Source organism: Gymnoscopelus braueri, assembly GCF_963280865.1.
Source record: "Gymnoscopelus braueri genome assembly, chromosome: 3".
Classification (NCBI taxonomy): Eukaryota; Metazoa; Chordata; class Actinopteri; order Myctophiformes; family Myctophidae; genus Gymnoscopelus; species Gymnoscopelus braueri.
In genome coordinates this window covers 23,640,290-23,667,926 of record NC_137612.1, presented here as the reverse complement: position 1 = coordinate 23,667,926, position 27,637 = coordinate 23,640,290, and the positions used below count along the sequence as shown (strand labels likewise).

At 41.3% G+C, this 27,637-nt stretch overlaps 1 protein-coding gene across 1 annotated transcript; it reads right to left on the bottom strand.

Annotated features, from left to right (window-relative positions):
* Positions 1-27,256, bottom strand: lrig2 (leucine-rich repeats and immunoglobulin-like domains 2). Its single transcript, XM_080422021.1, has 18 exons — positions 26,653-27,256; positions 25,418-25,492; positions 24,936-25,070; positions 24,062-24,205; positions 23,543-23,686; positions 22,930-23,073; positions 21,104-21,247; positions 18,552-18,632; positions 17,975-18,046; positions 17,689-17,757; positions 16,954-17,117; positions 15,693-16,004; positions 13,401-13,682; positions 9,792-10,235; positions 8,530-8,682; positions 7,426-7,566; positions 6,033-6,308; positions 1-3,558 (listed from the first exon to the last, which is right to left on the bottom strand). The coding sequence occupies exons 1-18, from the start codon at positions 26,865-26,867 to the stop codon at positions 3,314-3,316; spliced, it is 3,240 nt and encodes a 1,079-aa protein (XP_080278147.1). The 5' UTR covers positions 26,868-27,256; the 3' UTR covers positions 1-3,313.
* Between the last annotated feature and the right edge of the window lie 381 nt (positions 27,257-27,637).

The following is a 27,637-nucleotide window of genomic DNA, read 5'->3' as shown; positions in this document are numbered from 1 at the left end:
TATCAGAATTCAGGTTTATTGTTTGAGTAACAGCTATGTAACAAACCAAAAAAAAAAATGCTCTTTTAGACATGCTTTACAGAATGTACACGTAAACAAAATACATTTGAAAGAAATGTTGTCCTTTTTTTTCTTTGTTCCTTTTTTGCAAAAATTCAATACAAAAAAAAGCAGCATTTGATATTGCCAGAGCATTACTGCTAAACTTTGGTATAAATTCATAGACGGTCAAAGAATAAAACAAGTACAAATAAATGAACATTATATTGAGCTGTGTTGGCAAAAAAGAATTGACCATCAAATCAATGTACACCCTCCAGAAGTGAAGCTTCGCTGAGATGAATAGATAGGTAGAAAACTTTATCCAGAGGGAAACCGCAGTGCAGATGTACCTGTCATTGTACCTTTCCATTTCAATTTCTCCAACAATCAGAGGAGCATGAAATTGAACTCGGCAAACCCTTAAAGCACTTACAATAGGTAACAAAAGGAAGAAAAGGAGTGCGTCACAATGCTGACAGATGGGAGTCTGCAACAGAGGCCCGATTCCAAATTCATGTAGACCACACGCTAATGATCTGCCACAAAACAAACCTGACTGACTCCCATCAAGCTTAGGTACACCGTGGGGTTTAGAAAGGAGTTGGTTTGGTATACTGACACACCTGATTGTTGAGGAAATATTCCCACATGGAGTTTACTTTTATTTTGTTTAGAAAAAATTACTTTAAGCTAGCGGAGGCAAGAATGTCTAAGAATCATCTCATGCAAATCCTGTTAAGTTTAGTACCACCAAGCAGAGATGCACATATACCATTTGAAGCGGACCGTGTGTGTGGGCACTTTATCTGAAGTATGTCCAGATATAAAGTACTAATGTGATAACCTTTCATGAGACAATGTTATCATGCTGTTCGTTTGAACAAAAGTATAAGCAGTCCATCTTGTTTGGTAATGTAATGTACAGATTAAGGACCTCAGCATGACTTCATGCTTGTTTTGTTTATTTTTTGACTCTATGAACTAGCAAAAGCCCTGGTCGCTGATGTAGGGTGCCGTACCCGGTGTTGGTATTTGTGCACCACTACTAAAGGAGGAAGGAGAAAAAAAGATGAATGAGAACCTTTGTTGAAACAAGCAGAATGTTGCCCACCGGATGCATGATAATTCATATCATTAAGCTGTTTTGCACGGAATGTGTCCTATGAGTATGAATTCTGATTTTACAGAAATCAAATTAACTGAAAAAAAAAAAAAAAAGATTACAATAATGAGTTACAAACTCTCGAAATACAGGAGGGAAAAATCAATTATCAAACATTGTAATCAACGAGGTGAATAACCCCAAAGCATGACATAATTGGGTGAACAATGAATATATTCAGAAAATAAGAAAGTGGTCTTAGAGGAACAAATGGGTGTGGCGTGTTAGGCTACTTACGGTAACTAATTCACGTCTGGGCGATTCAGAAGTGCAATAAACAAGAGCTCTTCAGAACGACAAAACATGTAATGAGGCCAAATTAAACTCGACATAAATACCATTCCTTTCTGCCTGATAAGCACTTTGATTTCCCAAACGGCCGAAAGCAATTCGACAAGTTAACCTTATGAAAACAATGTGGAATGCACATGGTTGCAACTTGCAACTTTATAATTACGGTGATCAGGATAAACTGGAATATAACGTAGTCTTGAGAAGAAAAATTGGTCTTATAACCTGTACAAAACGTGTGGCCTATGGAATCATGCTGGGACAACACCGGCTGAAAATTAAAGAGTAAAAACATTTAAAAGTCACTGTAGTTTAAGGGATTTAAGCCTCTCTACAAAAAGGCCTAGAAGGATATGAGATTGAATAGATTAACAGCCATATGTACACATACATACACGTATAAAATAATACAATACATTCTCCTTTTTCACAGTCCCGAGAAGAGAGATAATCTAGGCCTAATGAATATCAATAAGGATGATTAAGTGAAGTTTGGGATATGGAAGTCATGGCAACAAGCCTTTACAGCAATGTAAAATGGCATGCACACTGCATTTTAAAGAAAATAGACCACCATTTACGTTAAGTGCCTGTTAATGCATCTTGAGAAACAGAAAAAAATAAATCAGTGCATAATGAATTTATAAACCATGAAAATACCGGCAAAAGGCTGTCGAGACTGCTTGTAAAAAAATAAAAGATAAAAGTTGGCCATTACAGAAAGGCCAGCAAATCCATGATTGTCAAATGTGCAAACTTTGTATACTTTCTTAACCCAACAAAACAGCATTATGAAAACATAAGAAAAAGTCATTTACTCTTGACACAGGACAAAACGAGAATAGGCAATGATGATATAGGTTATATATTTATATATATATACTTTATATATATATATATAAATTATAATATACACCACTCTTGGTGTCATAGTCTCTGGGCTTTGCATAACAGGTGTACCAGATTACGTCGTTAAAAGTCTATAGGGAATGGCTACGGGAATGTAGGGACGTATGCATTTGGGGTCGCTTCCCTATATTAAGTTAATAAAAGAACCACAAACTGCTGGTCAGGGAAATACACAACCCCCCCCCCCCCCCCCCCCCGTGCATTTGACCCGCTATCCTCCCCACACACACACACACTTGGGAAGAGAGGTCATTTATTCGTTTCCACACAAGTCATGTAGCAAGGCTGCTCCAGCAAGTATAACCGTACCGGCCATGAGGAGGAGTCGTCAGGGCTGCCAGCGTGAAGCAGTATATATGCACACTGGCACTAAAACTGTACTTCTGCCCCTCCTCCCAGCTCCCACCCCGGTTGCAGGAACGGCGAGAGAGAGTTAAGTTAAGACTTGGGGAAAAAAACATCTCAAAACGCTCCCATGGCAGCATCAAACATGGCTCTTTTGAAGCATACATTCATAGCTTTCTCTCGAAGGAGAGTGAAGAGGGTTTTCTTTTCTTTTTTTGACAGAAAGAGGCAGAGTTGGGGGGAGGGGGAGGGGTATCACAGAAGAGGGAGGCGACTTTAATCGCCAATCCATTTTCTCCAGCCCAAGATGATCCGTCTGTTTTCCTTTTTCCCTCCATAGCGGAGAGCAAACAAAGCGTCTCCTTCTCCCGTGGAGGGGGAGGAATGTAAACATACATGAGAGCTTCTTTGGCAGAGTGTGAGGAGGTCTCTTTGGAGGTAGTGGGTAGAGAGAGAGAGAGAGAGAGAGACACAGAGAGAGGTGAAGGATTGAGGGATGCAACCAGGAAGAGTCAGAGGGAAGAACGTTGCTGTAGGGAGGGGGTGTTTGGGGGGGCGTTCCCCTCATGTGGGAATGGGCTGCTCTTGAGGGTTAGTCCTGTTATGGGAGGCACTTCTGTGGTCCTGCGTGCACTGACCGAGCCGGGTGTCCACCTCCGCGGTGCTGCATTGTTGCACCTCTGCTCCGTCGGCCGCTGAGGAGCTTAACCGGGGCGTCCTGTGTACAGTCACTGGGTGCTGGGACGGCCCTGGCTGGGGCCTCGTGGACGATTCTTCTCCTTCCGCCCAAAACGACCTGCTGGGAACATCTACGACCGAGAAGAGCGAGAGAGAGGGATCACAGAAAAGTAGATCAGAGCTTAGTTGAGCAAAACCTTCATGGAAATACAGTACATCACATACTTCATCCACTAAAAAGGAGAATATTGCTGCGGGACAGTCATATTTGACAGCACCAAATCTATGTGTAATAAAGTGGTAAATCTCTGATGTCCCTCCAGCCCCCCGACATTTGCTGGATAAGCCTAACAGCAGAGAGAGAGAGGCAATACTAAAAGTGTCACAATGAGTTTACAGTAAGTGTATATGCACACTATGACTTTCTAATTCCCTCTTCTTTTGACATGAGAGAAATGTTGAAGGCTACCAGGGTTAAAGCTGCATTTCAAATCAAGTCCACCAGAGCACATTGGCATACAGATAAAACTGTCAATTCATTGAGATTGTTTCATTACGTGCCACAAAAAGTACGAGCTGAATTTCTAAAGGAAAATATCAAATGGTTGCAACATTTGATATTTTCCTTTAGAAATTCAGCTCTTCTTTCGCTGGAGTTTATCAAACACAAAAAAAAATCTACATAATGTAATTCTTCTATCAATTCTATATAGTTGGCTCTTGATATATTTGTCCCTTCCTGCTGTCAATGGAGAGTGAAATGTCAGATCTGATAACTTTGGAATGCTAAAAACGGCACAAAGACAATTGATGCCTCGTCTATTGTTTCGCTGTATCCTGTGTTCGGTTTCCCAGATGGCTCATACAAATCTACAGAGCTCACAGATGGACACTTTGTATCTCTGAACAGATAAGATCGTAGAGTCCAGCATCCACACTAAATAAAGGCAATCTATCTTAATAACTTGCGTTCTCCCGCTGTGAAATATCTCATCGTTAGGCAAGGTGGCTTTAAGGGAAATCTATGAGCTCATTGTTTTAAATAAAGGCATAAGCTAGACTGGACCTCTGCCCACTGGCCCCACTGTCTGATATCTCATTAGTAAATGAGATACGAGGCCAGGTTTCCACTAGTGTAGATTTGCAGACCTTTTAAATAACAATCAACAAATGAAATAGCTTAGGGGAACAGTTACATAATGCATACAAACTTTTCACAGCCTTTACCAGGAAGGTGATTGGATCCGCCTACAATCCTTTTTCACTCTAGCCAATTCCTTTTAGCTGGTCTAATCAGGGACTAGTTAAGGCCCGGGAAATTAACCCATTAAGACCTGGAACGCATCTGTGTCACTTTTTGATTTGAGCTACACTTTGGCTATTCAAAAATAGCAGATATACAAGCTCGTAGCGGGGCTATTTTTAGAAAAATCGTCAAAATGTGTGCAAATCTTTGAATATTTATTTAAAAGCGAACATTTTTAACTCAAATCTTTGCTCCTGGGGGTCCCTGGAACAAAATATTTTGCGATGGGGGTTGGCGGCCAAATACATATAATTTTGGGGGTCCTTGACATGAAAACGTTTGAGCACCACTGATATAGAAACATACGTTTTTCAGAAAACTGTAGACACTTTGTAGAATCGGCTTCAGGTCTCAATAGGTTAAATTCCTGACAGTACAGAAAAACTGCATTTTCAATGCATATCTCCAACCGGCCCTCCTGACCCACTCTCAAGTACATTTTCTGCTTATTCTGTGACATGGAAATAGCACTCAAGAGTCAAAATGGAGTCTAGCCTATCTCCCACATCCATTCAAATGGCCACATCAATTTCCCAGATGTTCCAGGCTTTTCTAGTATCTCCCAAACAAGTGCTGAGACTTGAGCAGTGGTGTAAAGTAACTAAGTACATGTACTCAAGTACTTAAGGTATGTTACTTCACTGGAGTATTTCCAATTTTCAGTACTTTTACTTCTACTCCACCACAGACGCAAATATCATACTTTTACTCCACAACAATTATTTGAAAACTTTACTAGTTACTAGTTATCATTACAAAACACACACTAACCACTTCAGCCCTATATACATTTTGGCCATTTGAAAATAGCCAATCTACAAGCTCACAATCTTGTAGATCTGCTATTTTCAAAAAGATTTGTATGCATTTTATACATTTGAAAACTTGGGAAATGGGACATTCTGCACAATGAGTACTTTCTACTTTTGGTACTTTAAGTACATTTTGATACCAATACTTTTGAACTTTTACTCAAGTACATTTTTCATTCTGGTCTATTACTTGTAACAAGAGTAAATCTACATTGCAGTATTGATACTTTTACTTAAGTAAGACCTGGAACGCATCTGTGTCACTTAAGATTTCTTTGGCTATTCAAAAATAGCAGATCTACAAGCTCATGGCGCGGCACCGAGTGCCGCACCATGAGCTTGTAGATCTGCTATTTTTTGAAAAATCGTGAAAAAAAAAAATATATTTTTTTTTCTCAAAATGTTAGGATTTAGAAAACATTTTTAGAATCGGCTTCAGGTCTTAATGGGTTAAGTAAAACATGCGAGTACTTTTCCCACCACTGACCGTTAGTGTAGTGCTCTGAGGGCACGTTGCCACTCAGCCTCTGGTCGTGGGAGGAGGCCGGGAAGACGGACGGGTCCTGGTTGGCGACGAGGCCCTCCAGGGTGACGTCTTCGTGCTGGGCGACGTGCTCGCTGGAGGACTCCTTCACGCCCGGTACGCTCTTGTCCAGGGGGTCGTCCTCGCCCAGGTACGCGTACGGGCAGTAGTCCCGTGTGCGCGAGTAGATGTTCGCGTTGTCATAGCAGTCGGAGCAGATGACCAATGAACCGGCGCCACCTTGTGGGGGGACAAGACAGGGGGCAGTTATTATTACAGGCCTACTGTGAAGATTCTAAGGCATGTTCGGTGTTATGTGTGCAATTCTGTTGGTAAACAGTAGAAACCTCAGTGTTCATTTAACCCATTAAGACCTGAGGCCCCTTCTAAAGATTTTCGAAATCCTAACAGTTTTTCGGAAAAAAAATATTAAAAAAAATATTTTCACGATTTTTCAAAAATAGCAGATCTACAAGCTCATAGCGCGGCACTCGGTGCCGCGCTATGAGCTTGTATATCTGCTATTTTTGAATAGCCAAAGACATCTAAAGTGACACAGATGCGTTCCAGGTATCAATGGGTTAACTCTAGTGAGTGTAAAAATGTAACCAAATGGACAATACATTTACATTTGTACACCCTCAGCTTTATAAACGGATACATTAGACACTGAGGATTTTATTGTGTAAGGTGCCTGTAGATGAACCTCATCAATTCTGTGTGAATGTCACATAGTTATCATGATGTATTAAAACTGATCAGTGCTCAGAAAATATCAAACAGGAGGATATTAATCTGTGACATTAATTAATCAATCATTGAGCTAAGCCAAGTATGAAGGTATACCAGTAGGTATGTTAATGGCTAACTGTTCAACCCATGGGTCTTCAACAGGGGGTCCTCAGAGTTACTAAAAGGAAGCCGCCAAGTTTTTGTGCGAGAGGATTTTGTGTTTCTCCAAATTGTGTAAATGTCTGAAAATACACATCAACATGAATTCAACCACATAATCGTAATGTCCCTGGTTCAATTCCAGGCATCTATGTTGCATCATGTCCATACCACTCTCTGGCCTCAGTTCTGCGTCTCTAATCTTTCTCATGTTAACCCATTAAGACCTGAGGCGATTCTTAAAACTGTTCTAAATCCTAAAAGTTTTTTGGGGGGAAAAAAATGAAAAAAGTTCCAAGATTTTTCAAAAATAGCAGATCTACAAGCTCATAGCGCGGCACTCGGTGCCGCGCTATGAGCTTGTATATCTGCTGTTTTTGAATAGCCAAAGAAATCTAAAGTGACACAGATGCGTTTCCAGGTCTTAATGGGTTAAATAAAGACCCAAGTAAAAACGGTAACTAACCATTGGGGACTCCTGTCAGTCCCTCGCGGGCGTCCCCGGGATTGAAGCTGCTGCGTCCCGTAAACAGAGAGCTCACCCTGCAGTGGAGCATGCCGTTCCCCTCCGTCTCCACCTCGCTGCCCGTGTCCCCGTAACACACACCTACAAAAACACGCACAGCATTGTATCAGCATCTTAGCAAAGGAACACAGAATGCAGCAAAAACGTAATAAAAACCAGTATGGTCACATTACTAACATTATTAGTGAAGTTAATCTTCTGTCTTATATTTTTAATCAAGTAGTAGTAGTAGTAGTAGTATTTTATTTTGGTCTTAGCAGGACACATTCAATATATTCAACATATCATCATATCATGTATGATTAAGACCAAAAAGGAGTAGGCTGAAGCCAATGGCTTATTTTGCCTATCCCTTTTCACACAAAAGGATAGGCAAAATAAGCCATTGGTGTCTTAGGATTGCCAATATATTTCTTGCTTCTTTCACACTACACAGTAAGATCCTTAGTGTTATTTTATCCATTTGTAACAATAGTGTACAGATATAACCGAATCCATTTGGTTATATCATTACAATCAGAGTTAAATTGACATACAGGACTTTACAGTGCAGATAGGGTATAAGGGGGCAAAATGAACATTACAGAAGTTAACCCATTCAATCCGGGAACCCATTCAATCCGGGAACACATCTCTGTCATTTTAGATTTCTTCGGCTATTCAAAAATAGCAGATATACAAGCTCACAGTGCGGCAAGATGTGAAATCTTTTTAAACGTGAAAATGTGTGCAAATCTATATTTTTTTAAGCGAACATTTGTAAAATATTTAGTTCCAGGGACCCCCAGAAGCAAAGATTTTAGTTACAAATGTTCGCTTAAAAAAATGTATATATTCAAAGATTTGCACAAATTGTCAGGATTTTTCAAAAATAGCAGATCTACAAGCTCATAGCGCGGCACTCGGTGCCGCGCTATGAGCTTGTATATCAGCTATTTCTTAATGGCCAAATAAAATCTAAAATGACACAGATGTGTCTCCGGATTGAATGGGTCGAGTTTCAGTCAAACCAATGTGAGTGCATGAGAAATGGCCATCACCCACCATCGGTGCCCTTATGGATGTATCCGTTGGAGAGAGGAGGCATGAGCTGCTGGTGGCTCCCCGCCTCAGAGTTGCTGTAGCCCTCCTGGGGCTCCGACAGCGTGCCCTGGGAGGACAGGTAGCTGGGGATGTCTGCTGGTAAGTTCATCTCATCTGGAAAGGCAGGAAAAAAAAGCATGTTTTTTTTGTTTGTTACACAAGGTCTTGAGAAGTCTGAGAAGCCGCCTTTCACACGAATATACCAGGTATTTCTTCCCCCTGGGCACTTTCATTATCTCGGTGGTTATTCTAGACTCATTTGCTAGGTCCTCAGAGAACCCCAGGAATGGAGTGCAGAACTGCACAACTGACTTCAGGAGATTCAAGGGCAGAAACCTTTTAGGGATCGAGATCTTGAAAGCGAAATTAAACTGTTTTTCATAGTGCTTGGGGACCTCGCTGGAAATCTCCCTCAGCAGACATCAGGAAACAATTGTTCCGTGATGCTTTCATACGACATTTACTTCGAATCAAAGATAGCTGAATTGAGCCCTGGTGAAAAGACAGACTTAAGGTGTTACTCCTACAAAGCCAAAGGCTCAAGCACACTGAAACATGAGACAAATGGCTTCCAGCCTGTTCTCCCAAAAGTACCAAAATGATACAAACGTGGAGACTATATTATTTAGTAACAATTTCCGTTGATATAGCCAAGACCAGGACACCAACATCCAAAACCACAGAGTGAATTTGGCAATTCTGTTTTCTGCATTTAAAGGTAAAATTGCTAATTGAAGTCAATTAACAGATCAACTGAAAATGTATCAAATACAATTATAGCAATTGAATAATCAGTTTAGTGATCCATCATGGAAAAATATGGGTCATTTACAACCAAATATGAACGTTTGATATTTCTGTTTCACTGTATAAAAGTTATAATTTTGTGATTAGGCCTATGTATTCGATTCATTTAGACCATAACATGATGGTCATACTGTAGATGAATTAACCCATTGATACCTGGAACGCATCTGTGTCACTTTAGATTTCTTTAGGCTATTCAAAAATAGCAGATATACAAGCTCATATCGCGGCACCGAGTGCCGCGATATGAACTTGTAGATCTGCTATTTTTGAAAAATTGAGGAAAAAAAATGTGGGTTTTTCTTTCAAATTTTGTTTAGGATTTAGAAGACATTTATAGAATCTTCTCAGGTCTTAATGGGTTAATGAGTTAATTGCAGCCCTAGATGCCATTATGAAAGTAGCGCCGCACCCACCAGTGTTGGTGATGCTGTAGTCCTCGCTCTTCCGGCGCATGTGGTAGATCACGATGACCCACACCAGCGAGGTGCCCACCACGCAGCAGACCACCACGATCACCACGATGCCCACCGTCGTCCAGCCGTCCTGGTCGTACCCGCCGCCGCCCGTGTCGCAGTTGGGCGAGGGCGAGACGCCCAGGTAGATGTGTCCGCGCTCCGTGCCCAGCGTGTTGGACATGACGCAGGTGTACTTGCCGGCGTCGCCGGGCCCCGCGTCCACGATGATGAGCAGCTGGTTGGCGGCGGCGAAGAAGTGCCGCTCCGTCAGCGCCAGCGGCCCGTCGTCCTTGGTCCAGTTGAGGCGCGGGGCGGGGCTGCCGCCCGCGATGCACTGGAGCACGGCCGTCTCCCCGCGGGCCACCGTCCTGTCCTCCAGAGGACGCATGAAGGAGGGCGTTTCTGGAAGGAAGCACATGGGGTCTCGGTCAGTGGCTGGATTACTGACAGTTTTTATCAATAGAACCATAGCTTTCATAGAACTGTGTCTTTTATAGAGCTATAGCTGGACAGTTGTTTTCAAAGCTGCAATCCAATCTGTATGGTAGATTATGTTAACCCATTAACACATTGACCGCCGGGCCCGTAGTTCTACGGGCCGTTAAATCCAACGGTTAAGCGCCGATCCCGTAGCCTACGGGCTGTGGTGCTTTTTCCTTTTTTTTTTTTTTTCTAGGGGGACCATTTTCAGTGTAACACCACCCGATGTCGACCGGAAGTGCGATCACGTTTTTTGTTTCCCGTCTGTCTCCATTCTAAGTCGTACACAAAAACCCCTGTAAAAGCCCCTGTAAACATGTAGTTTTTCATCCTCGCATTTCCCATGTTAACATAAACGATCAGAACTCAAACATGGCGGCTCCGTTTGACACGTGGTTTGGACTGGTAGACGCAGGGAGATGTCCGCGATGTTTACAAACAGTGCACAGCTCAATCTTAAGGATTTTAACAAGATCTATGGCGACGTGAAAAAAACAAAAAACAACAATAAAACGTTGGCACTGGTGAGTACATTATGAGATTAACCTCTGGCGGTCAATGTGTTAAGACCGGGAACGCGTCTGTGTGTCATTTTTTGATTTCTTTGGTTATTCAAAAATAGCAGATCTACAAGCTCATAGCGCAGCACAGAGTTCCGTGCTATGAGCTTACAATCTTTTTTTTTTTTTGGCGTGCAAATCTTAGAATATATATTTTTTTAAGCGAACATTTGTAAAATATTTTGTTCCAGGGACCTCCAGAAGCAACGATTTCAGTTACAAATGTTCGCTTTAAAACAATATATATATATATATATTCAAAGATTTGCACACATTTTCATGATTTTACAAAAAATAGCAGATCTACAAGCTTGAATATCTGCTATTTTTGAATAGCCAAAGTATAAAATAATGGTTATAGCTCAAATCTAAAATGACACAGATGCGTTCCCCAGACATTAAATGTCATTAAATGTCTCGATGGAAGAATAGGGAGACCACCTCAACCAGTGTCTACATTTTAGACACTGGTGTTGGGTTGGACGCTTACTGGTTGACAAGCAGTACTGCCTGAAACTCATAGCAAGGATTCCCTCTTGCCTGAGTGGAAGATATTTGGCATCCCGCACGGGAAACCCAGCTTTAAACGATATTAAAATATGCAGGGCTTGAATGTAAGTAAGTTACGCAAGGAACCATCTGCACGGGCGGTGATCGTCAGTGATGAATGAATTAGTAGTTTGAACACAAGCTACTGATTTCATGTTACTTGATGGCCAACCTTGACCCCTTGTAAAACAGTCACTTAGAAACCAATTTGCTAAAGCCACCGATCATCGCGTCGGCGTATGAGGGCTGAAACAGTACGTTTCACTCTCGCATTCTGTGATCAAAATGGTTATACGTCGGAGCTGTCCAGTTACACTGTAATTTTCACAAAGTGAATAGGCACACCGAACAGGCCACAGTATAACAAGGTTTGCCGTTACCATCTACATTAGTTAATCAAATTACAAAAGAACACAAAATAGGCGCATGTCGCTATCAATCTCAAATGAAATGTCCTGGGAGTAAAAAAAACACTTTGCCAACGCTGTCCTACAGAACTACGGTAGATCTTCACTACAAACGCCAACATCGCAAACAACCAATAATGGGGGTTTGAGACGATGCAAGAACGGCAACATAGGAGGAGCCAGTAGGGCTGTCACAATTATTACAGAATCATCTAATAGTCATTATTTGAGAAAATGCATAATCGTTTCCATGTTGAATATTTTTCACACATTTTCAAATATTAAAGTGACGCGTTGTAAGCTTGTAGAGCAGCTATTTCTGCTATTTTCTGCATGTATGAAGTTATTAAATATGTCAATAATTTCTTTGTATATTTCAGTTATTTGTCATATCTGCCCTGTGCAATTTTTTGATTATGAAGCCTATAAAAGGCTTCATATGTTCCAATGTTCAATGTCAAACACACAATTAAATCCTTAATCGCAATTATTTCAGTGACAATTAATCATCAACTTAACCCATTAAGACCTGGAACGCATCTGCGTCATTTTTTGATTTGAGCTAAAAAAAGCATTATTTTACACTTTGGCTATTAAAAAATAGAAGATATACAAGCTCATAGCGCGGCACCGAGTGCCACGCTATGAGCTTGTAGATCTGCTATTTTTGAAAAATCGAGAAAATGTGTGCACATCAATATATTTATATTCTTTTAAAGCGAACATTTTTAACTCAAATCTTTGCTTCTGGGGGGTCCCTGGAACAGAATATTTTGAGATGGGGGTCCGCGGCCAAATACATATCATTTTGGGGGTCCTTGACATGAAAAAGTTTGAGAAACACTGATATAGAAACATACGTTTTTCAGAAAACTGTTGGGATTTGGAAGACATTAGCTAAGAAACGGCCTCAGGTCTTAAAGGGTTAAATTTGTAACTTGACAGCCCTAGGAGCCACTGCGACGACGTGAGCGAAGAAGAGGGACGGAACAATTCCTTAAGCACTCCGATCAATAAGTATATTAAAGTGGTTAAAAGTATTTATCAACACAAGTGTATATTATTCGAGTGAAGAGATGAGGAAGGAGTGGTAGACGATCTTTCAAAAAGAATGACAGGGACCAGTTATTTGTCGCCAGTGTTGGAAAAGTTACTAAAACATAGTAATATATTACTTATTACATATTACTTGTTTAAAAAGTAATATAGTTACTTTACTTATTACTCCCTGCCAAAAGTAATTAGTTACTTTACTAGTTACTGGAAAAAAGTAATATATTACTTTAAGTTACATATTACTTTATAGTTACTTTCCAACACTGTGTTGGAAAAGTTACTAAAACATTACTTTCCAACACTGTGTTTGAAAAGTTACTAAAACATAGTGATATATTACTTATTACATATTACTTGTTTAAAATGTAATATAGTTACTTTACTTATTACTCCCTGCCAAAAGTAATTAGTTACTTTACTAGTTACTGGAAAAAAGTAATAATATTACTTTTAAGTTACATATTACTTTAGTTACTTTCCAACACTGTTTGTCGCCCAATGTGTCTCTGACTCACCCAGCACGGTGAGGGTGGCGTTGGCCGACAGGCTGCCCGCCGCGTTCTGCGCCGTGCAGCTGTACACGCCCATGTCCTCCGTCTTCACGTTGGCGATGAAGAAGATGTCGTCGTCGGGCATGACGTGCATGCGGCGCTCGCGGGCGGCGGGGAAGTCCGTGCCGCCGTCCTTCTGCCAGGCGATCTGGGGCGACGGGTGGCCCTCCGCCGCGCACTCCAGGCGGGCCATGGTGCCCGTGCGGATGGTCAGGTCCATGGGGGTCTTGAGGAAAGAGGGCAGCTCTGTTGAGAGAGAGAGTAGGACGATGGGAAAACGGGGTGGAAGGTTTAGAGGCGAATCTCAGACAGGGTTGCCAGATCTGCTTATTATAATTTCCCCGCAAGATTCTATTTTTAATAGTATTTTAATTTTAACTCTTTGACTGCCAGAGTATTTTCATAAAGTACTCCCCCAGTGCCAGCAATCTTCGTGTTTTTTTATTTTTATATTTTGAATTGTTTTTCATGAAAATAATTTAAAGACACATAATTTAAAGGCACAGCACAAATCCGCCACTAGAGAGCAGCACATGACAGCTTGATCAGGTCGTTGGGTCACTGTCACCCTTCTTGGGAGATTAGACAGGGAAAAACATGAAAACGGATGTGACGTAGTCCCAGATTGTCTGATCGGCCAAAATTACGATGTGATACACGACGGCGATGACTGATCGTCACCCAGACCATAGATTATAGAAGAGAACCTGTCCGTTTGTCTGTTATACCGTGTGAAAAAACGTTTGTTTACCTATTCTAGACGAAAATGACCGGGGAAAAAAATCAAAAACCGGAAACGGAATCCAGGTCATGAAACCGGATGCAGATGTGGGTGAAGTAAGTGGAACTCGAAAATAACATTGAATATTAAGCAGCATAGCGCAATCAGAGATTAAACAATGAACGCGCGTCCAGCGCGTCGAACGCGTCGACGGCCAACTGGACAAAGTAGCACTTGACGCGTTATCGCGTCGTCCGCAGTCAAAGAGTTAATAGCTGACGTATATGCTAAAGTGCTCATGTGGCCCATAGTCACTTCTTTTAGGGCTGGTTTTCCTAGACCTGGTTGCTTGTTTCTCTCACAGAATCTGGCAACACTGGTCTCAGACCACGTTCAGACCCACGTGGTATTTGCAAACATGCTCTCGTCTTGTAGATGGTTAGCTTTTACAACATCAAGAATTAAAGGAGTAGTTCACTGAAAAAAATTACTTATTTTCTATCGATTACAGACCCCATGAAGCCTTGAATTCATGTATTTCTTTTAGTTTTTGTCGCATTCCTAAGACAATAATTTGATAATCATCATGGAGGGCGGTAGGAGACACAAATTACCTGCATTTGTGTCTCCTAGCGGAGAGACCACCGCTCATCAAATTATTGGCTTAGGAATGCTACAAAAACCAAAACTAATCCATGACTTCAAGGCTTCATCATGGGGTGTGTAATCGATAGAAAATAAGTCGTTTTTTTGGGTGAACTACTCCTTTAAAGTAGTACCGGGTCCTTCCTTACAGAGACCATACGAACCCTCGCAGAACTATTCGGAAATTGTGTTAACCATCTTTATTATGGAGTACATTCCGCAGGTAAATTGGATAAAACTGTATTTGTGAAGACTATAAAATCAGGAACATCAAAATGTAATTTGTTCAAGAAAATAAATGGATAAGAGTCGATATAACAAGCCAAGCTTCTAGAGAGCACACGTTTCCCTTACCATTAACGGTAAGCTTGGCCCTATTAGCCCATTAACACATTCCCTGCCAGAGGGTTTTTTTTATTTTACTTCCCCCAGTGCCAGTGTTTAAATTATTTTTTTTAAGGAGCCGAGATACAGGATTTTAAAGTAATAAGTTAACCAAGGAGTGAATGGAGCTAGAAATCTTTGGATCGTGATATCTCTGGTTCTGTGTGGATAAATTGAAAAAAAAAAAGACAAAAAAAAATTTGGCAGTAAACGGGTGTATTTTTCATCAACGGTTATACTCGTGATTGGCAGGTAAAGTGTTAAGACCTGGAACGCATCTGTGTCACTTTAGACTTATTTGGCTATTCAAAAATAGCAGATATACAAGCTCATAGCGCGGCACCGAGTGCCGCGCTATGAGCTTGTAGATCTGCTATTTTTGAAAAATCTTGAAAAAAAAAAAATCGAAAAACTTTTAGGATTTAGAAAACATTTTTAAGAATCGCCTCAGGTCTTAATGGGTTAAAGTAGTAAGCTTCCACAGAAAGCACAACGTTTCCCTTTACCATTGACGGTCAGCTTGGCCCTGTTGGAGTAGTTGGCGCCAAAGTGGTTGGACACCACGCACTGGTAGCGGCCCTCGTCGGTGAAGTTGACGTTGAGGAGGTGCAGCACGGTGGTGTAGACCAGCTCGCCCTCCTGGTAGCGGGCGTAGTTCTGCACCTCGGCGTCGTACAGCACCTCGCCGTCCTTGCGCCAGGCGGTCGCCATCGGAGAGTCGCTGCTGCTGGAGGCGACGCAGGTCAGCGTCACGTTGTTCCCCCGCAGCGCCGTGTTGGTCTCCGGGTGAGCGGTGATCAGAGGCTTAGGGAAGTCATCTGTGGAGCAGAGGGCCGACTCAGATATATACATATAAAAAACTGTGTGGAACTGATATTAGATTGGCAAAGGGGACAGGTTAGTGAAATATCCAGATTTTATCAATTGAAACCGCTGGAACGAACACCTTTTCTAACATAGATTGTGACGCTAAAATCTGTTGATACTTAGATTACTGATCTAAATGAAAGCACAGTCCCTACAGGTGAAGATCACTCATCTTCTGACTGTGCTCGGAACAGATACACAGATCAGACATTACAATGACTAGATACTAAAATCTAATGCCGAATACAAACACAGATATAGCAGCAAGTTTAATGCTGAAATACCAGCTGAAAAAAATTCTACTATATGGGCACGTATTGACAATCAATAGCTATGAGGACTGTTGATAGGAATTTTATAGGAAATATCTCCATACCAGGAGCTGGCAGTAGTCTGCATCACGGCAACCTGCAGTTCGAATGGTTACATTTTGGACGGGAACCCCTTTTGGGGTTCCTGTTGCTATGTACAGTATATAGCAACATTTTTTTTTTTGTAATTTTTGAATAAATATTTGAACTTTTTCAGAAAACTTAGGTCAGGATTTAGAAGGCGTTTTTAGAATCGGCCTCAGGTCTAAATGGGTTAAGCATTCTCAGAACCGCTCTCTATGGTGCTGTGGAAAAGCCCTACACTGTAAGTACATAAAATCTGTATGTGTTAGCAAAAGGGACATTTTCACAGACTTTCTAGACCTGGCAACTGAGACTGTATTCCTGCGTTTATCTGCTAGATGGAATGCTGGTCGCAGAGCCATGTGCAGATGGCCCTGATGTAAACAATAAGACCAGTTTTCTTTTACTAAAACGCAATATGATTGTCAGGAAAAAATACATAGCCCCACATTTTCTGGTTAACAGCTAATGGATAAGAATAAAGTGAAAAGAGTAAGTGACCGACCACAAACAAACTCCTCCGGGCGGACAGACAGGACGGTGTGACCCAGAAGGCCGGCGGGATGGGCGCACACAGCCGAGACGGACTGCTCAAAGTGGTTGTCAGTCAACCACTTGCCCAGCCACTGGAGCTGGCAGTCACACAGCAAGCTGCTGGTGTTCAGCACACTGAGAACAACAGATACCCAACGGTAAGATACCTTTCACGACATGAAATGCAGCTCAAAGTGCTTTACGGAGCAAGAATACAATTACAGAAAAAGTACAAATAATTAAACAATAAAGCAAAAAAGAAAAGCAAAAGAATAAAACATTAAAAAAAATATATATATAGCAAAAAAGGCAGTGAATCAGGCAAAACTGTGAGGACATGAATAACAACACAGAGATTTAAAAATCAACTAAAAGCAATAGGTCTTGAGCTGTGCTTTAAAGCTATCCACAGAGGTGGTGTAATGTCCAGTGTGGGTTAATCCGAAAACATATAGTGGGTTAACAATCGAAAAAAGTATTGAAAAAATAATTACGAGTGATGTATCACCAACCACAGTCAATCAATTTCTTACTACCTATTTCAAATTGTGTCCAAGGGACCCAGTTCTTAAAATTATCATAAAACCTTTCTCACATCTTAATGATTATATGCAATCTCGTCAGTGTGTTTGAAACACAAAGGCAACAGAAAAAAACGACATAAATGTGCTTGTTGGCACCTCCAAGACCACTCCTGCGTACTTACAACACTTGGAGCTTCATATGCGACATTGCCTCCGGGTGTATTGACATGATGCCGTTCTTACTCAGGTCCCTGCGGGGAGGACGGAAATATGGATCAGGCACTCCAGCGGTGTGATATGATCAAAATGGCATCGCATTTCACAGGCGCAAGACAATATCAGCACTATTGTAATAAAACCCTTCCCCCTGTCCCAGGATCCCTTCAGCAATAACTGCTGATGGCTCTGATACTCAAGGCTGCGTTGTTGGCCATATATGGTCTCAAGGAGAAAGGAGTCAGTACTCACAGGTGCTCGAGCTCCACCAGGCCCTCGAACGCTTTCTGTGTGATTGATTTGATCTTGTTCCGTTGTAGAATCCTGGTAGATATGAATATAAAAGTCATACAATGCTAATAAACCTGGCTTTCACACAAACATCGGTCCTCTGTAATGTTTTACTGTGTGTCCATTTAAATGTGAACTGGAATAAAACGTTATGCTCCAATTTCGGTGCCAAAAAAAAACAGACACACAAGAGGCCGATTTACGCAGCTGATTCGTCATGAGAAAGGTAGCATACCAAAAAAATTACATTTTAAGACCGTTGGAACTTGAAGCCCCAAGAAGCAGTGTTTCACAGCTAGCAGGTTGGGGGCCCTAGAGAGGATGGCGAGATGTTCTGACTGTGTTGACCCAGCTAATAGTACAACTTTAACAAAGGTCAACCCAAATGTACGTATCTGCCAGTAGATAGCCACTGATGGCTATCTATGTGCTTGAAATTAGACGATTCACGCTAATCCGTACTTAGCTTTCTGCACATCTCCATAGAAACATTGTGCATTATTCATTCATTATCTATGGGGACACGGGAATTACTTACAGCGTGTTCAGCTTCTTCATCCCATCAAATGCACCGATTGAGTCTTCAATGGCCCAAGAGATTTCATTGTTGCGGATGTCTCTGGAAACAAAACAGAGAAAACGATTCAAGTGTTAAAGAAGTGAGACCTAAAAACACATCCTGTGTGACGGCTGGGAGAAAGTATTTTCTACCAGGGATGTTGACAGAGTGAGACAGTCACAGCTGGGTGCTCCTGCCTCTCTGTGACAAGGGAGTGATTTAATTGGCTCCGTTTAGCTCTCTCTCTAGGTCACCCTAGGACGAGCCTTCAGCATAGGCCTGTCACAATTATTACATAATCGTCTAATCGCAATTATTTGAATCATAGATCAGCCATTTCTGCTATTTTTACGTTTTTTGTATAAAATGATTAAATATGTCATGTGGAATTTTTTATTACGAAGCCTAAAAGGCAATTTTTTTTATTTATATGTTCCAATGTTCAATGCCAAAAACACAATTAAATCGTTAATCGCTATTATTTGTGTGACAATTAATCGTCAACTTAAATGTTGTAATGCTGACAGCCCTACTTCAGCTGCGTCTGCAGTCATCTCGCTCCTACATACATCTGGCTAGTTTACCAGTACTAGCCTTGCACCCACACATCTTTCTTTAGGATGTGGGTAGGCCTCGTGATCGATGCCCATGTGAACACACAGAGGCTTGTTGTGTTCACAGAGGCCCATTTTCCACCGGGGTTTTGAACCAGTTCTAAGTGTTTCGACTGAAAATGAGTTGGTTTCCGAACCCTAAAGGTTCGTTAGGAACGGGATCAACAAAATCGGTGGTTCATCTTGTGAACCGTGACGACATACGTGGGGGTGTCAATAATCAGTAGGTTGGAAGACGGACGACACTGATGTAAACATAACAGCACGAACGCTCGCAGGTAATCTAAACGATCAGCCATCTTAATTAAACCCAAATGGCTTTATAAGCATGAAAAAAACATACATTTGTATATTGTCAAAGCTAAAATGAAACGATCCAACCAAAACTAAGACTTAAAATGTACGAAAAGGGGGATCCAGATATGTAAACGGGAACTGTCACATTCACGCAGGAACATTTGTGGATACAGTTTACTTCCGTTTGTGTTGCGCACCGGCGTCAGTGTATGACGTATCTTTCCTTCTTTTCAATATTTGGTGTTTAGGTACATTAGCGCCACCAACTGCACCGGAGTACCATAGCTCTGGTTAAATCTGGTGGAAATGCAAGCCGGTTTGCGTCCGGTTTGCTAGAAAGCACCACGGTTCCAAGAAACTTGAATGGCACTGGTTCTAGGACCAACGTTCTTTTGGTGGAAAAGGGGCGAGTGTGGGTCATGGGCCCTTAGTTTGCATCTCTCCTAATGCCTGGGTGCGTCTGAAAAGGACCCTGACCCTCATCTGATTCCCGTCAGCTATGAAGGCCCATGATGAGGAGATATGACAGCACTAGCGAAACCCGGCCACCCTCTCTTTTTTTGTAGCTCCATGTCTTCTCGGAACTCTGTGCACTAATTAATGCCTTCCTATTCCCATCCCTCCAACCTCACCCCGACGCCACTAGTTCTGCCTCTCAGGGAGAATTCTAATTAATAAGACACAGTTGCTTAATCAAGCCCATCAACTGGCCCGTGATTGCACTCGCTGCTCAATATAGTTCCAGAGTTTTACATTAAAACTCAATCTAATTTTGAAAGATTCTGAGAGACACTTTGAGGTGCTAAAGGGATTGCTAATGGTGATGCTACAAGCTGAAGACTACAAATTCTGTCTATTTCTACAGTGGTTACTGGTTACTACAAGAAGATGATCTAAAAGAAATAGGAGTACACACAACTCATACTACACACAAAAAGTGAAACAAACAAACCTGTGTTTAGCAGCCTTCATCAGAATGCATAAAACCAACATCAGGTTAGGACTTATGTAATGAGCACAATGCATTGGTCTAAAAACAATAGCATTTGACCAAACTTGTGTATTGTATTTGTTGCTTTACTGTCGAATATGGCAATATTCCACGATTAACATACAACTATACACAATAGCATAAACCTACCTTTTCTTTGACACAAAAAGAAATAGTCACAAAATGTGAGGGGTCCTTGAGGGGGTTCCAGGGGGTCCCCAGCAAAAAGTGTCAATATAGCAACGAAATCAGTTTAACCCTATTCTATACTGTATGTCAGCTATTCAAAAATAGACGATATAAAATAGGTAATCTAATCTAATCTACAAGCTCACAACAAGCTTGTAGATCAGCTTATTTTCGAAAACTTTTGAATAGTTTTGAAAATTCAGGGTCCCTGGCATAAACTCTTTTCAGATGGGGGTCCGCATCCAAATACATATCAATTTGAGGGTCCTTGACATGAAAATGTTTAAGAACTACTGTTCTAGATGGCTTTCCCCATAGGCACCACACCGTCAAAATAAAGCCGGCAAAAATGATATGTATGAGTATGATATATCGCCAATGTTCTGCGAATAGACAACAATGACATGAATGGATGGCAGTATGTACGATGCGGTCCTTACAGTGTACGGAGGCTGGCCAGACCGCTGAAGACTCCCTCTCCCAGGTGGCTGATGGAGTTCTCGCCCAGATTCAGGCTCTCCAGGAGACCCAAGCCTACAAAGGCCGTCTCCTCCAGGCGAGTTAGATGGTTGAAGGACAGATCTCTGTAGGCAGAGAGAACACAGGAAGTCCAGTTAAGCCGTGTTCATTCACTGCACATTTCATACACAGTCAGAGAAAATAAGACAAAGACAAATAACAATGCAACTCTCCACACAAAGTGATTTATTACATAACTTAACAAAACATGTAGGGTTGGGGAGGGATAGGGCGATATGAATCCTGGTTTGGATAAAATGCAGGGATTAAAGCATTACTGAGAGATCACCCATTTGTAGGCCTATTTTGTTCAATCTGGTAACTTCTGTCTGCCTGCCTGTTACGGCGATTGCTGTAACCTACCCCCACACGCCCCACTTTCTTTTCTACACTGATCTCATGTACAGTATAGAGCACCGAAGTCTGACGTAATTTACACATCCTAGGTTTGTCTACCTGGTTCGCGGTTTTCCACCCCCATTCTGAATCCCCATAGACGTGTTTAATATCGCGTCAAATAAGAACTGTGTTCCAAAAATAAACAAATGACCCTGGCTGTTTTACTCTTATGGATATGAAGCATCAACTGACGGCGAGAAAACGATAATGTTACTTCCGCCGAATTAGTTAAATTTTCGCCAGAAACAGACTGTATCAAATATAAGTGACTGACTATCATAAACGATACAGAACCTCCTCCCTGACAATATCGCCGAGACAGATTGTTTATTTTTGGACCACAATTCTTATACGAGACGATTCTAAGATGACCCAATGTTATTCTCCATAGCTAAATTACTTTACGAACCTGGGGATGAACGAGTGACGTCAGGACTTCTGTACTCTATAGCCTCTATTGAATCTAAATGGCGGAAATCCGTTGCCACGACGGTGAACTTTTAATCCATGAAAATGACACGCTGCCGCAAGCTTATTCATGCGACAATCATGATTAGCCAAAACATCTTCGTATAACATGTTTAATGGGCCTTAACCCATTCAATGCGGGAACACATCTGTGTCATTTCTTTGGCTATTAAAAAATAGCAGATCTACAAGCTCGCAGCGCGGCACCGAGTGCCGCGCTACGAGCTTGTAGATCTGCTATTTTTGAAAAATCGTGAAAATGTGTGCGAATCTTTGAATATATATATATTTTTAAAGCGAACATTTTTAACTCAAATCTTTGCTTCTGGAGGGTCGCTGGAACAACATATATTGAGATGGGGGTCCACGGCCAAATACATATCATTTTGGGGGTCCTTGACATGAAAAAAGTGATATAGCGACCTATGTTCTTTTTTTTTAAACTGTTAGGATTTAGAAGATATTTGTAGAAACCCCAAAAGCAAAGATTTGACTTATGTTTGCTTTAAAAAATATATATTCAAAGATTTGAAAAAATGCGCTATGAGCTCGTAGATCTGCTATTTTTTGAATAGCCAAAGAAATCTGAAGATGACACAGATGCGTTCCCGTTCTTAAAGGGATATTTCACTTTCACATAAAATAAACATTAAAAAAAAATATTTAAAAAAAATGAAAGAAGTTATGGCAAAATAAAGGCCCCCTCACACATTAGTAGGACACTCTAATGCGTGAGGGGGCCATGAATTTTCCATTACTTTTTTCATTTATTTTTAATATATTTTTTAAATGTTTCCCCCCGCCGAAAGTGAAGTATCCCTTTAATGGGTTAAAGTGTGTGCGTGCGTGCGTGTTAAACTTCACAGTAAAGGCAACTCACAGTTCCTCCAGTTTTTGGCAGAACTCCCAGGCGTCGGGTCGGATGATGCCGATGGCGTTCTGGCTGACCCTTAGCACTCGCAGCATGCGCAGGCCGTACAACCAGCCTTTGTTGACTTCAGTCAGGTTGTTGTGCTCCAGCTCGCTGCAATACAAACAGAGGGGGAAAACAGACAGCTGCCTCAATCAAATAAAACCGTCCCGACAGTTACACAGGAGCTTTTTCAGGGGGCATGCATAAACTTATTTCGGTAGGAAATTATACAATTTCTATACTTTTACAGTCAATACAAGTGTCATGCTAATATTGAAAAATCACAGTGGATAATATGACCAACAGTTATAAAAATCCTAAATTGTAATTTGCCTATTTTCAGTTCATGGACACTAAAACGACATGGTTTACTCAGGAATCTATAGTGGAGGTCAAGTGAGTATCGTATTAGCATGTTTTTTTTTAACCAGCTTTTTGCCCCAAGCCTCTAGTGCTGCATCTGTGCTATGCAAACTTACTATTCAGGTTTTAAAGACCCAATCTAACCATGCCACAGTTCTATTCTAAAAATCATTGTCACATTGTCCATTTTCGTCTGATGAGACAGCTCCACACTCACAGCTCTTCTATGTTGTTGAGTCCAAAGAAGGCCCCATCCATGAGCTTGGTGACTCCATTCCTCTGCATTTTCAGTGATCGCAGGGAGTCCATGCCCTTGAATGTTAGGCTATCCACCACCTTGATCTTGTTGCGCTTCAATTCACTGTAAGACAATGATTATAAAAGATCTTTATACCGCCAGTTTTGTCTATACACTGCATAACAGTGGCATCAAATATTTATGACTAGTCTAGAGCCCTACTACTCTACTACCACTAGGCCACCAATGTTTTGACTGATATTTTGTAGTTACAGTATAATATTTAACTTAAAGTTGACAATGAACAAGCAAACAAATATGAAATACACAAACTTAACATTATTTCATTTAACCACATAAAATAATTCTCAGAGCCTATTTACAAGCTCACAACACATTGTGATGTGTGAACTTGTAGATCTGCTGTTTTTTAAACACATGCACATTGCTCAAGAAACATGGTCAATGCATGGCCTTGGACACTTATTCAACACTCACAGGAACTGCAGCTGTGGGAGTCTGAAGACTTTGGACGGCAGCATAGCTATTCTGTTCCTGTTCAGCTTGAGTACCAGCAGGGAGCTGGAGATGTTGTCAAAGCAGCCAGGCTCCAGGGCGCTGATCTTGTTATTACTCAAATTCCTATCAGATAAAGAAGCGGAAACGTCAGAGCTATAAATAAGTAAGGTTAGGAGATTGCAGTCACACCTGCACGTGGATTTTTCACAGCTGGAAGAGGCACGATTTCACACAAAGAGGCTCAACACAAAGAAAGAGCCTACTTGAAACAACGAGCAAAACTACAAAAATGTATATACCTGTTTTTTCCTCTCATTTTGATTAACTGCCAATTAATTAACAACCTTGCATTATGGTGGATTTGAAAACTCTTGATGTGTGCCAAGCTAAATTGATCAAATGCCATTAATGGCATATCTTTTGTGTTGTGTTATTTACTACCTTCCACTTCTGTTCTTGTGCCATCTTTTGGATCTGCTATTTGTTAGTTCATCTGCCTTTTTGTTCTGTCATAGTGGCTTCCTTTCAATTCATTTTATTTAACTTTGTTTTCATCCAACATTATCCACTGTACCATCAAGAGCCCTTGTGCTTCTTTTCACTGTAAATAATTGGTGCTCACTTGAGCTCTCAGATGAGTGGAAAAAAGTTAATCCACTTAAACCCTATACTTAGTTGAACGTATTCCCAATAACTCATACTAGTTGTATATTGTTTTCACTCTACACTAAATATCTTCACAGAAAATAGCCTCATTGTGAGCTTTTAGACCAGCTATTTTTGCTGAATGGTAGCCCCAAAATAGGGATGCCAGGGCTTAATTGGTAAAAAATAATATTAGGTGTGAACGCACAGATATTTCAGCTGCATGGAGGGGAAGGATCCAGCCTTGAGCTCAGGGATGGAGTTGGAGGTCAGGTCCAAAGTGTCCAAGGAGACGAACGGCTGCAGGTGATGCATCGACAGCTCTGAGATTCGATTGTGGACTCTGGGTAACACAGTCATTTAAAAAAAAATGTTTTAATGAAATTGTGACAATGGTGATCATCACAGCATTCCATGCATAAACAAGAAGAAGCGTTATACTTTCTGCATAGTTTTACTGCACAATGCAACAGTATGGTAATGTGTGTGTGTTTGTATTGGGAATACTGTCTGTGTAAGTCAACATTCTCCAAAAAGGTTTTAAGTTAAGTTTAATGAAAAATCTATGCCTTGGCTAGTAAATACAACCACATCACGTGTAAGGGAAGAACACTTGACCTAAATTGTCAGAGGTGCAAACAAAATGACAGGAAAGCAGACAATATAACCAGAAGATATTCTTTAACTTACAAGGATAGCGTGGTGATGTTGGAGGAAACGTATCCAAGAAACGGAATAGCAGTCAATTCATTGTGGTTCATGGTGCTGAAATGACATTATGGAGCAGATTATGATTAGGAATTATAGAAGAATGTAAACTAACTAAATCATTAACTCAATCATGGCTAAATAAAACGACCGCCAGTGAAGCCTCATCTACGTCTATAGGAGACCCTGGTAGGATTATTTCTAACTGTGACTGATTTTCAACGTGGAATCCAGGGGTTCTTGGGGGGGGGGGGGGGGGGGGTTTAGGGGTTCCCCAGCTAACAAAACTATGATAGTGAAGAACCAAATGGACCCTTAAGGGACTTTCACACCAAGCACTACTCTAACTATATTGTTCACCACTGCTTTTGTTAATAGTTGTGGTGTGGACTCTGCCATCCACTTGTTCATATTTTCTAAACTGTATTTTTATAGTTATAGTGGTGTGAACATCCCTTTAAGGGTACAATTCTTGGTTTCATTTGTAAATTCTCAGTTAGATTACTGAGGATTCCACAGTGGCAGAGATTTTTAAAAATCTATCAAATGGGGGTGCCTGGTAACTGGTTAAATCAATGCATATCATATGGGGGTAACTGGCCAAATTAATGCATATCATATGGGGGTACCGGTCAAATTAATGTATATCATTTAGGGGTGCCTGGTCAAATGAATGCATATCATATGGGGGTACCTGGTCAAATTAATGCATATCATATGGGGGTACCTGGTCAAATCGAAGCATATCATATGGGGGTACCTGGTCAAATTAATGCATATCATATGGGGTACCTGGTCAAATTAATGCATATCATATGGGGGTACCTGGTCAAATTAATGCATATCATATGGGGTACCTGGTCAAATTAATGCATATCATATGGGGTACCTGGTCAAATTAATGCATATCATATGGGGGTACCTGGTCAAATTAATGCATATCATATGGGGGTACCTGGTCAAATTAATGCATATCATATGGGGGTACCTGGTCAAATCAAAGCATATCATATGGGGGTACCTGGTCAAATTAAGGCATATACCATATGGGGGTACCTGGTCAAATCAAAGCATACCATATGGAGGTACCTGGTCAAATTAATTAAAGCATATCATAAAGGGGTACATGGTCAAATTAATACATATCAAACTGGGGGGGTCCTTGAAATGAAAATCACTGCCTCTGTCTGCTGATAGGCTACCACAGCATTACTTACATCTGGGTGATCCCTTCAGGTAGGTCTAGAGGTGCAGTGGACAACCTTTTTCTGTTGCAATCCATGATCTGGACCGTGTCCTCCGGACCTCCTGGACAGGAGCAGGGAGCAGGACAGGGCTCCAGCAGGGACCACACACCGGACACACTGCTCAGGCTCAACAACAACGAGACGAGGAGGGCCGGTGGGGGAACAACGGGCCAGCCTTCCGCCATTTTAAAAGTCCTCCTTCCTTCCTATCCTATCGGTGTAGCTACGTGGCTAACTTGGCTAACTGAGCAGCTTTCCTTTGAAACGGTTTACTATAACAACATCCAGGTTATTTCTGCGTGTCGATGCTCATCAGATATGTACATATACTCGCGCTGATGGCGGAATAATCCGTGATAATGAGCCGTAAAAATGCATTGTTGTTCCAAGTTGCGTGAGGAGGCTGCATCCCAACAAAGATTTTCTCCCACAGTCTTCTTCCCAGAGTGGTCGGCGTTGCCAGATGTTGTGAGAGGAATAAGCAACTAGGTCTATGAAAACAAGCCCAAGAGAAAATAGCCGATCTACAAGCTCACAACGCGTCGCATGTGAGCTTGTAGATCTGCCGTTTTCCAAAAAATCATGGACAAAAAAGTTGAAAATGTAGAATATTTTAACATTATAACAACACAAATCTTGTATGGGGCGGGGGGGGTCCCTGGCACAAAATATTTTCAGATGGGGGGTCCTTGGATAATTACATATTAATTTGGGGGGTCCTTGACATAAAAATATTTTTAAACCACTGGTTTAAACAACAGTAGGAAACAAGCCCAAACAAGCAACTTATACTTTAGAAAAAAAAACGCAACCCACTAATATTTACAAGCAACTTCACAGAAAAAGAAGCCCAAAGTCGCTTATAATAAGCAGACCTGGCAACCCTGTCCCACAGTGGTTGAAATTCCTTCCGTTCCAATCTGGACAACACACTCCCACAGTGGGCTAACGCTAC

What these genes read in the sequence shown, in the direction of transcription:
- lrig2 (XM_080422021.1), bottom strand. Translation starts at nt 26,867, where the DNA reads ATGGCGGAAGGCTGGCCCGTTGTTCCCCCACCGGCCCTCCTCGTCTCG. An exon ending in CTGGCCAGCCTCCGTACACT is followed by an intron (nt 18,633 to 21,103) that starts GTAAGGACCGCA and finishes TTTTGTTTCCAG; the next exon opens with AGACATCCGCAACAATGAAA. An exon ending in ATGAAGAAGCTGAACACGCT is followed by an intron (nt 18,047 to 18,551) that starts GTAAGTAATTCC and finishes CATATCTACCAG; the next exon opens with GATTCTACAACGGAACAAGA.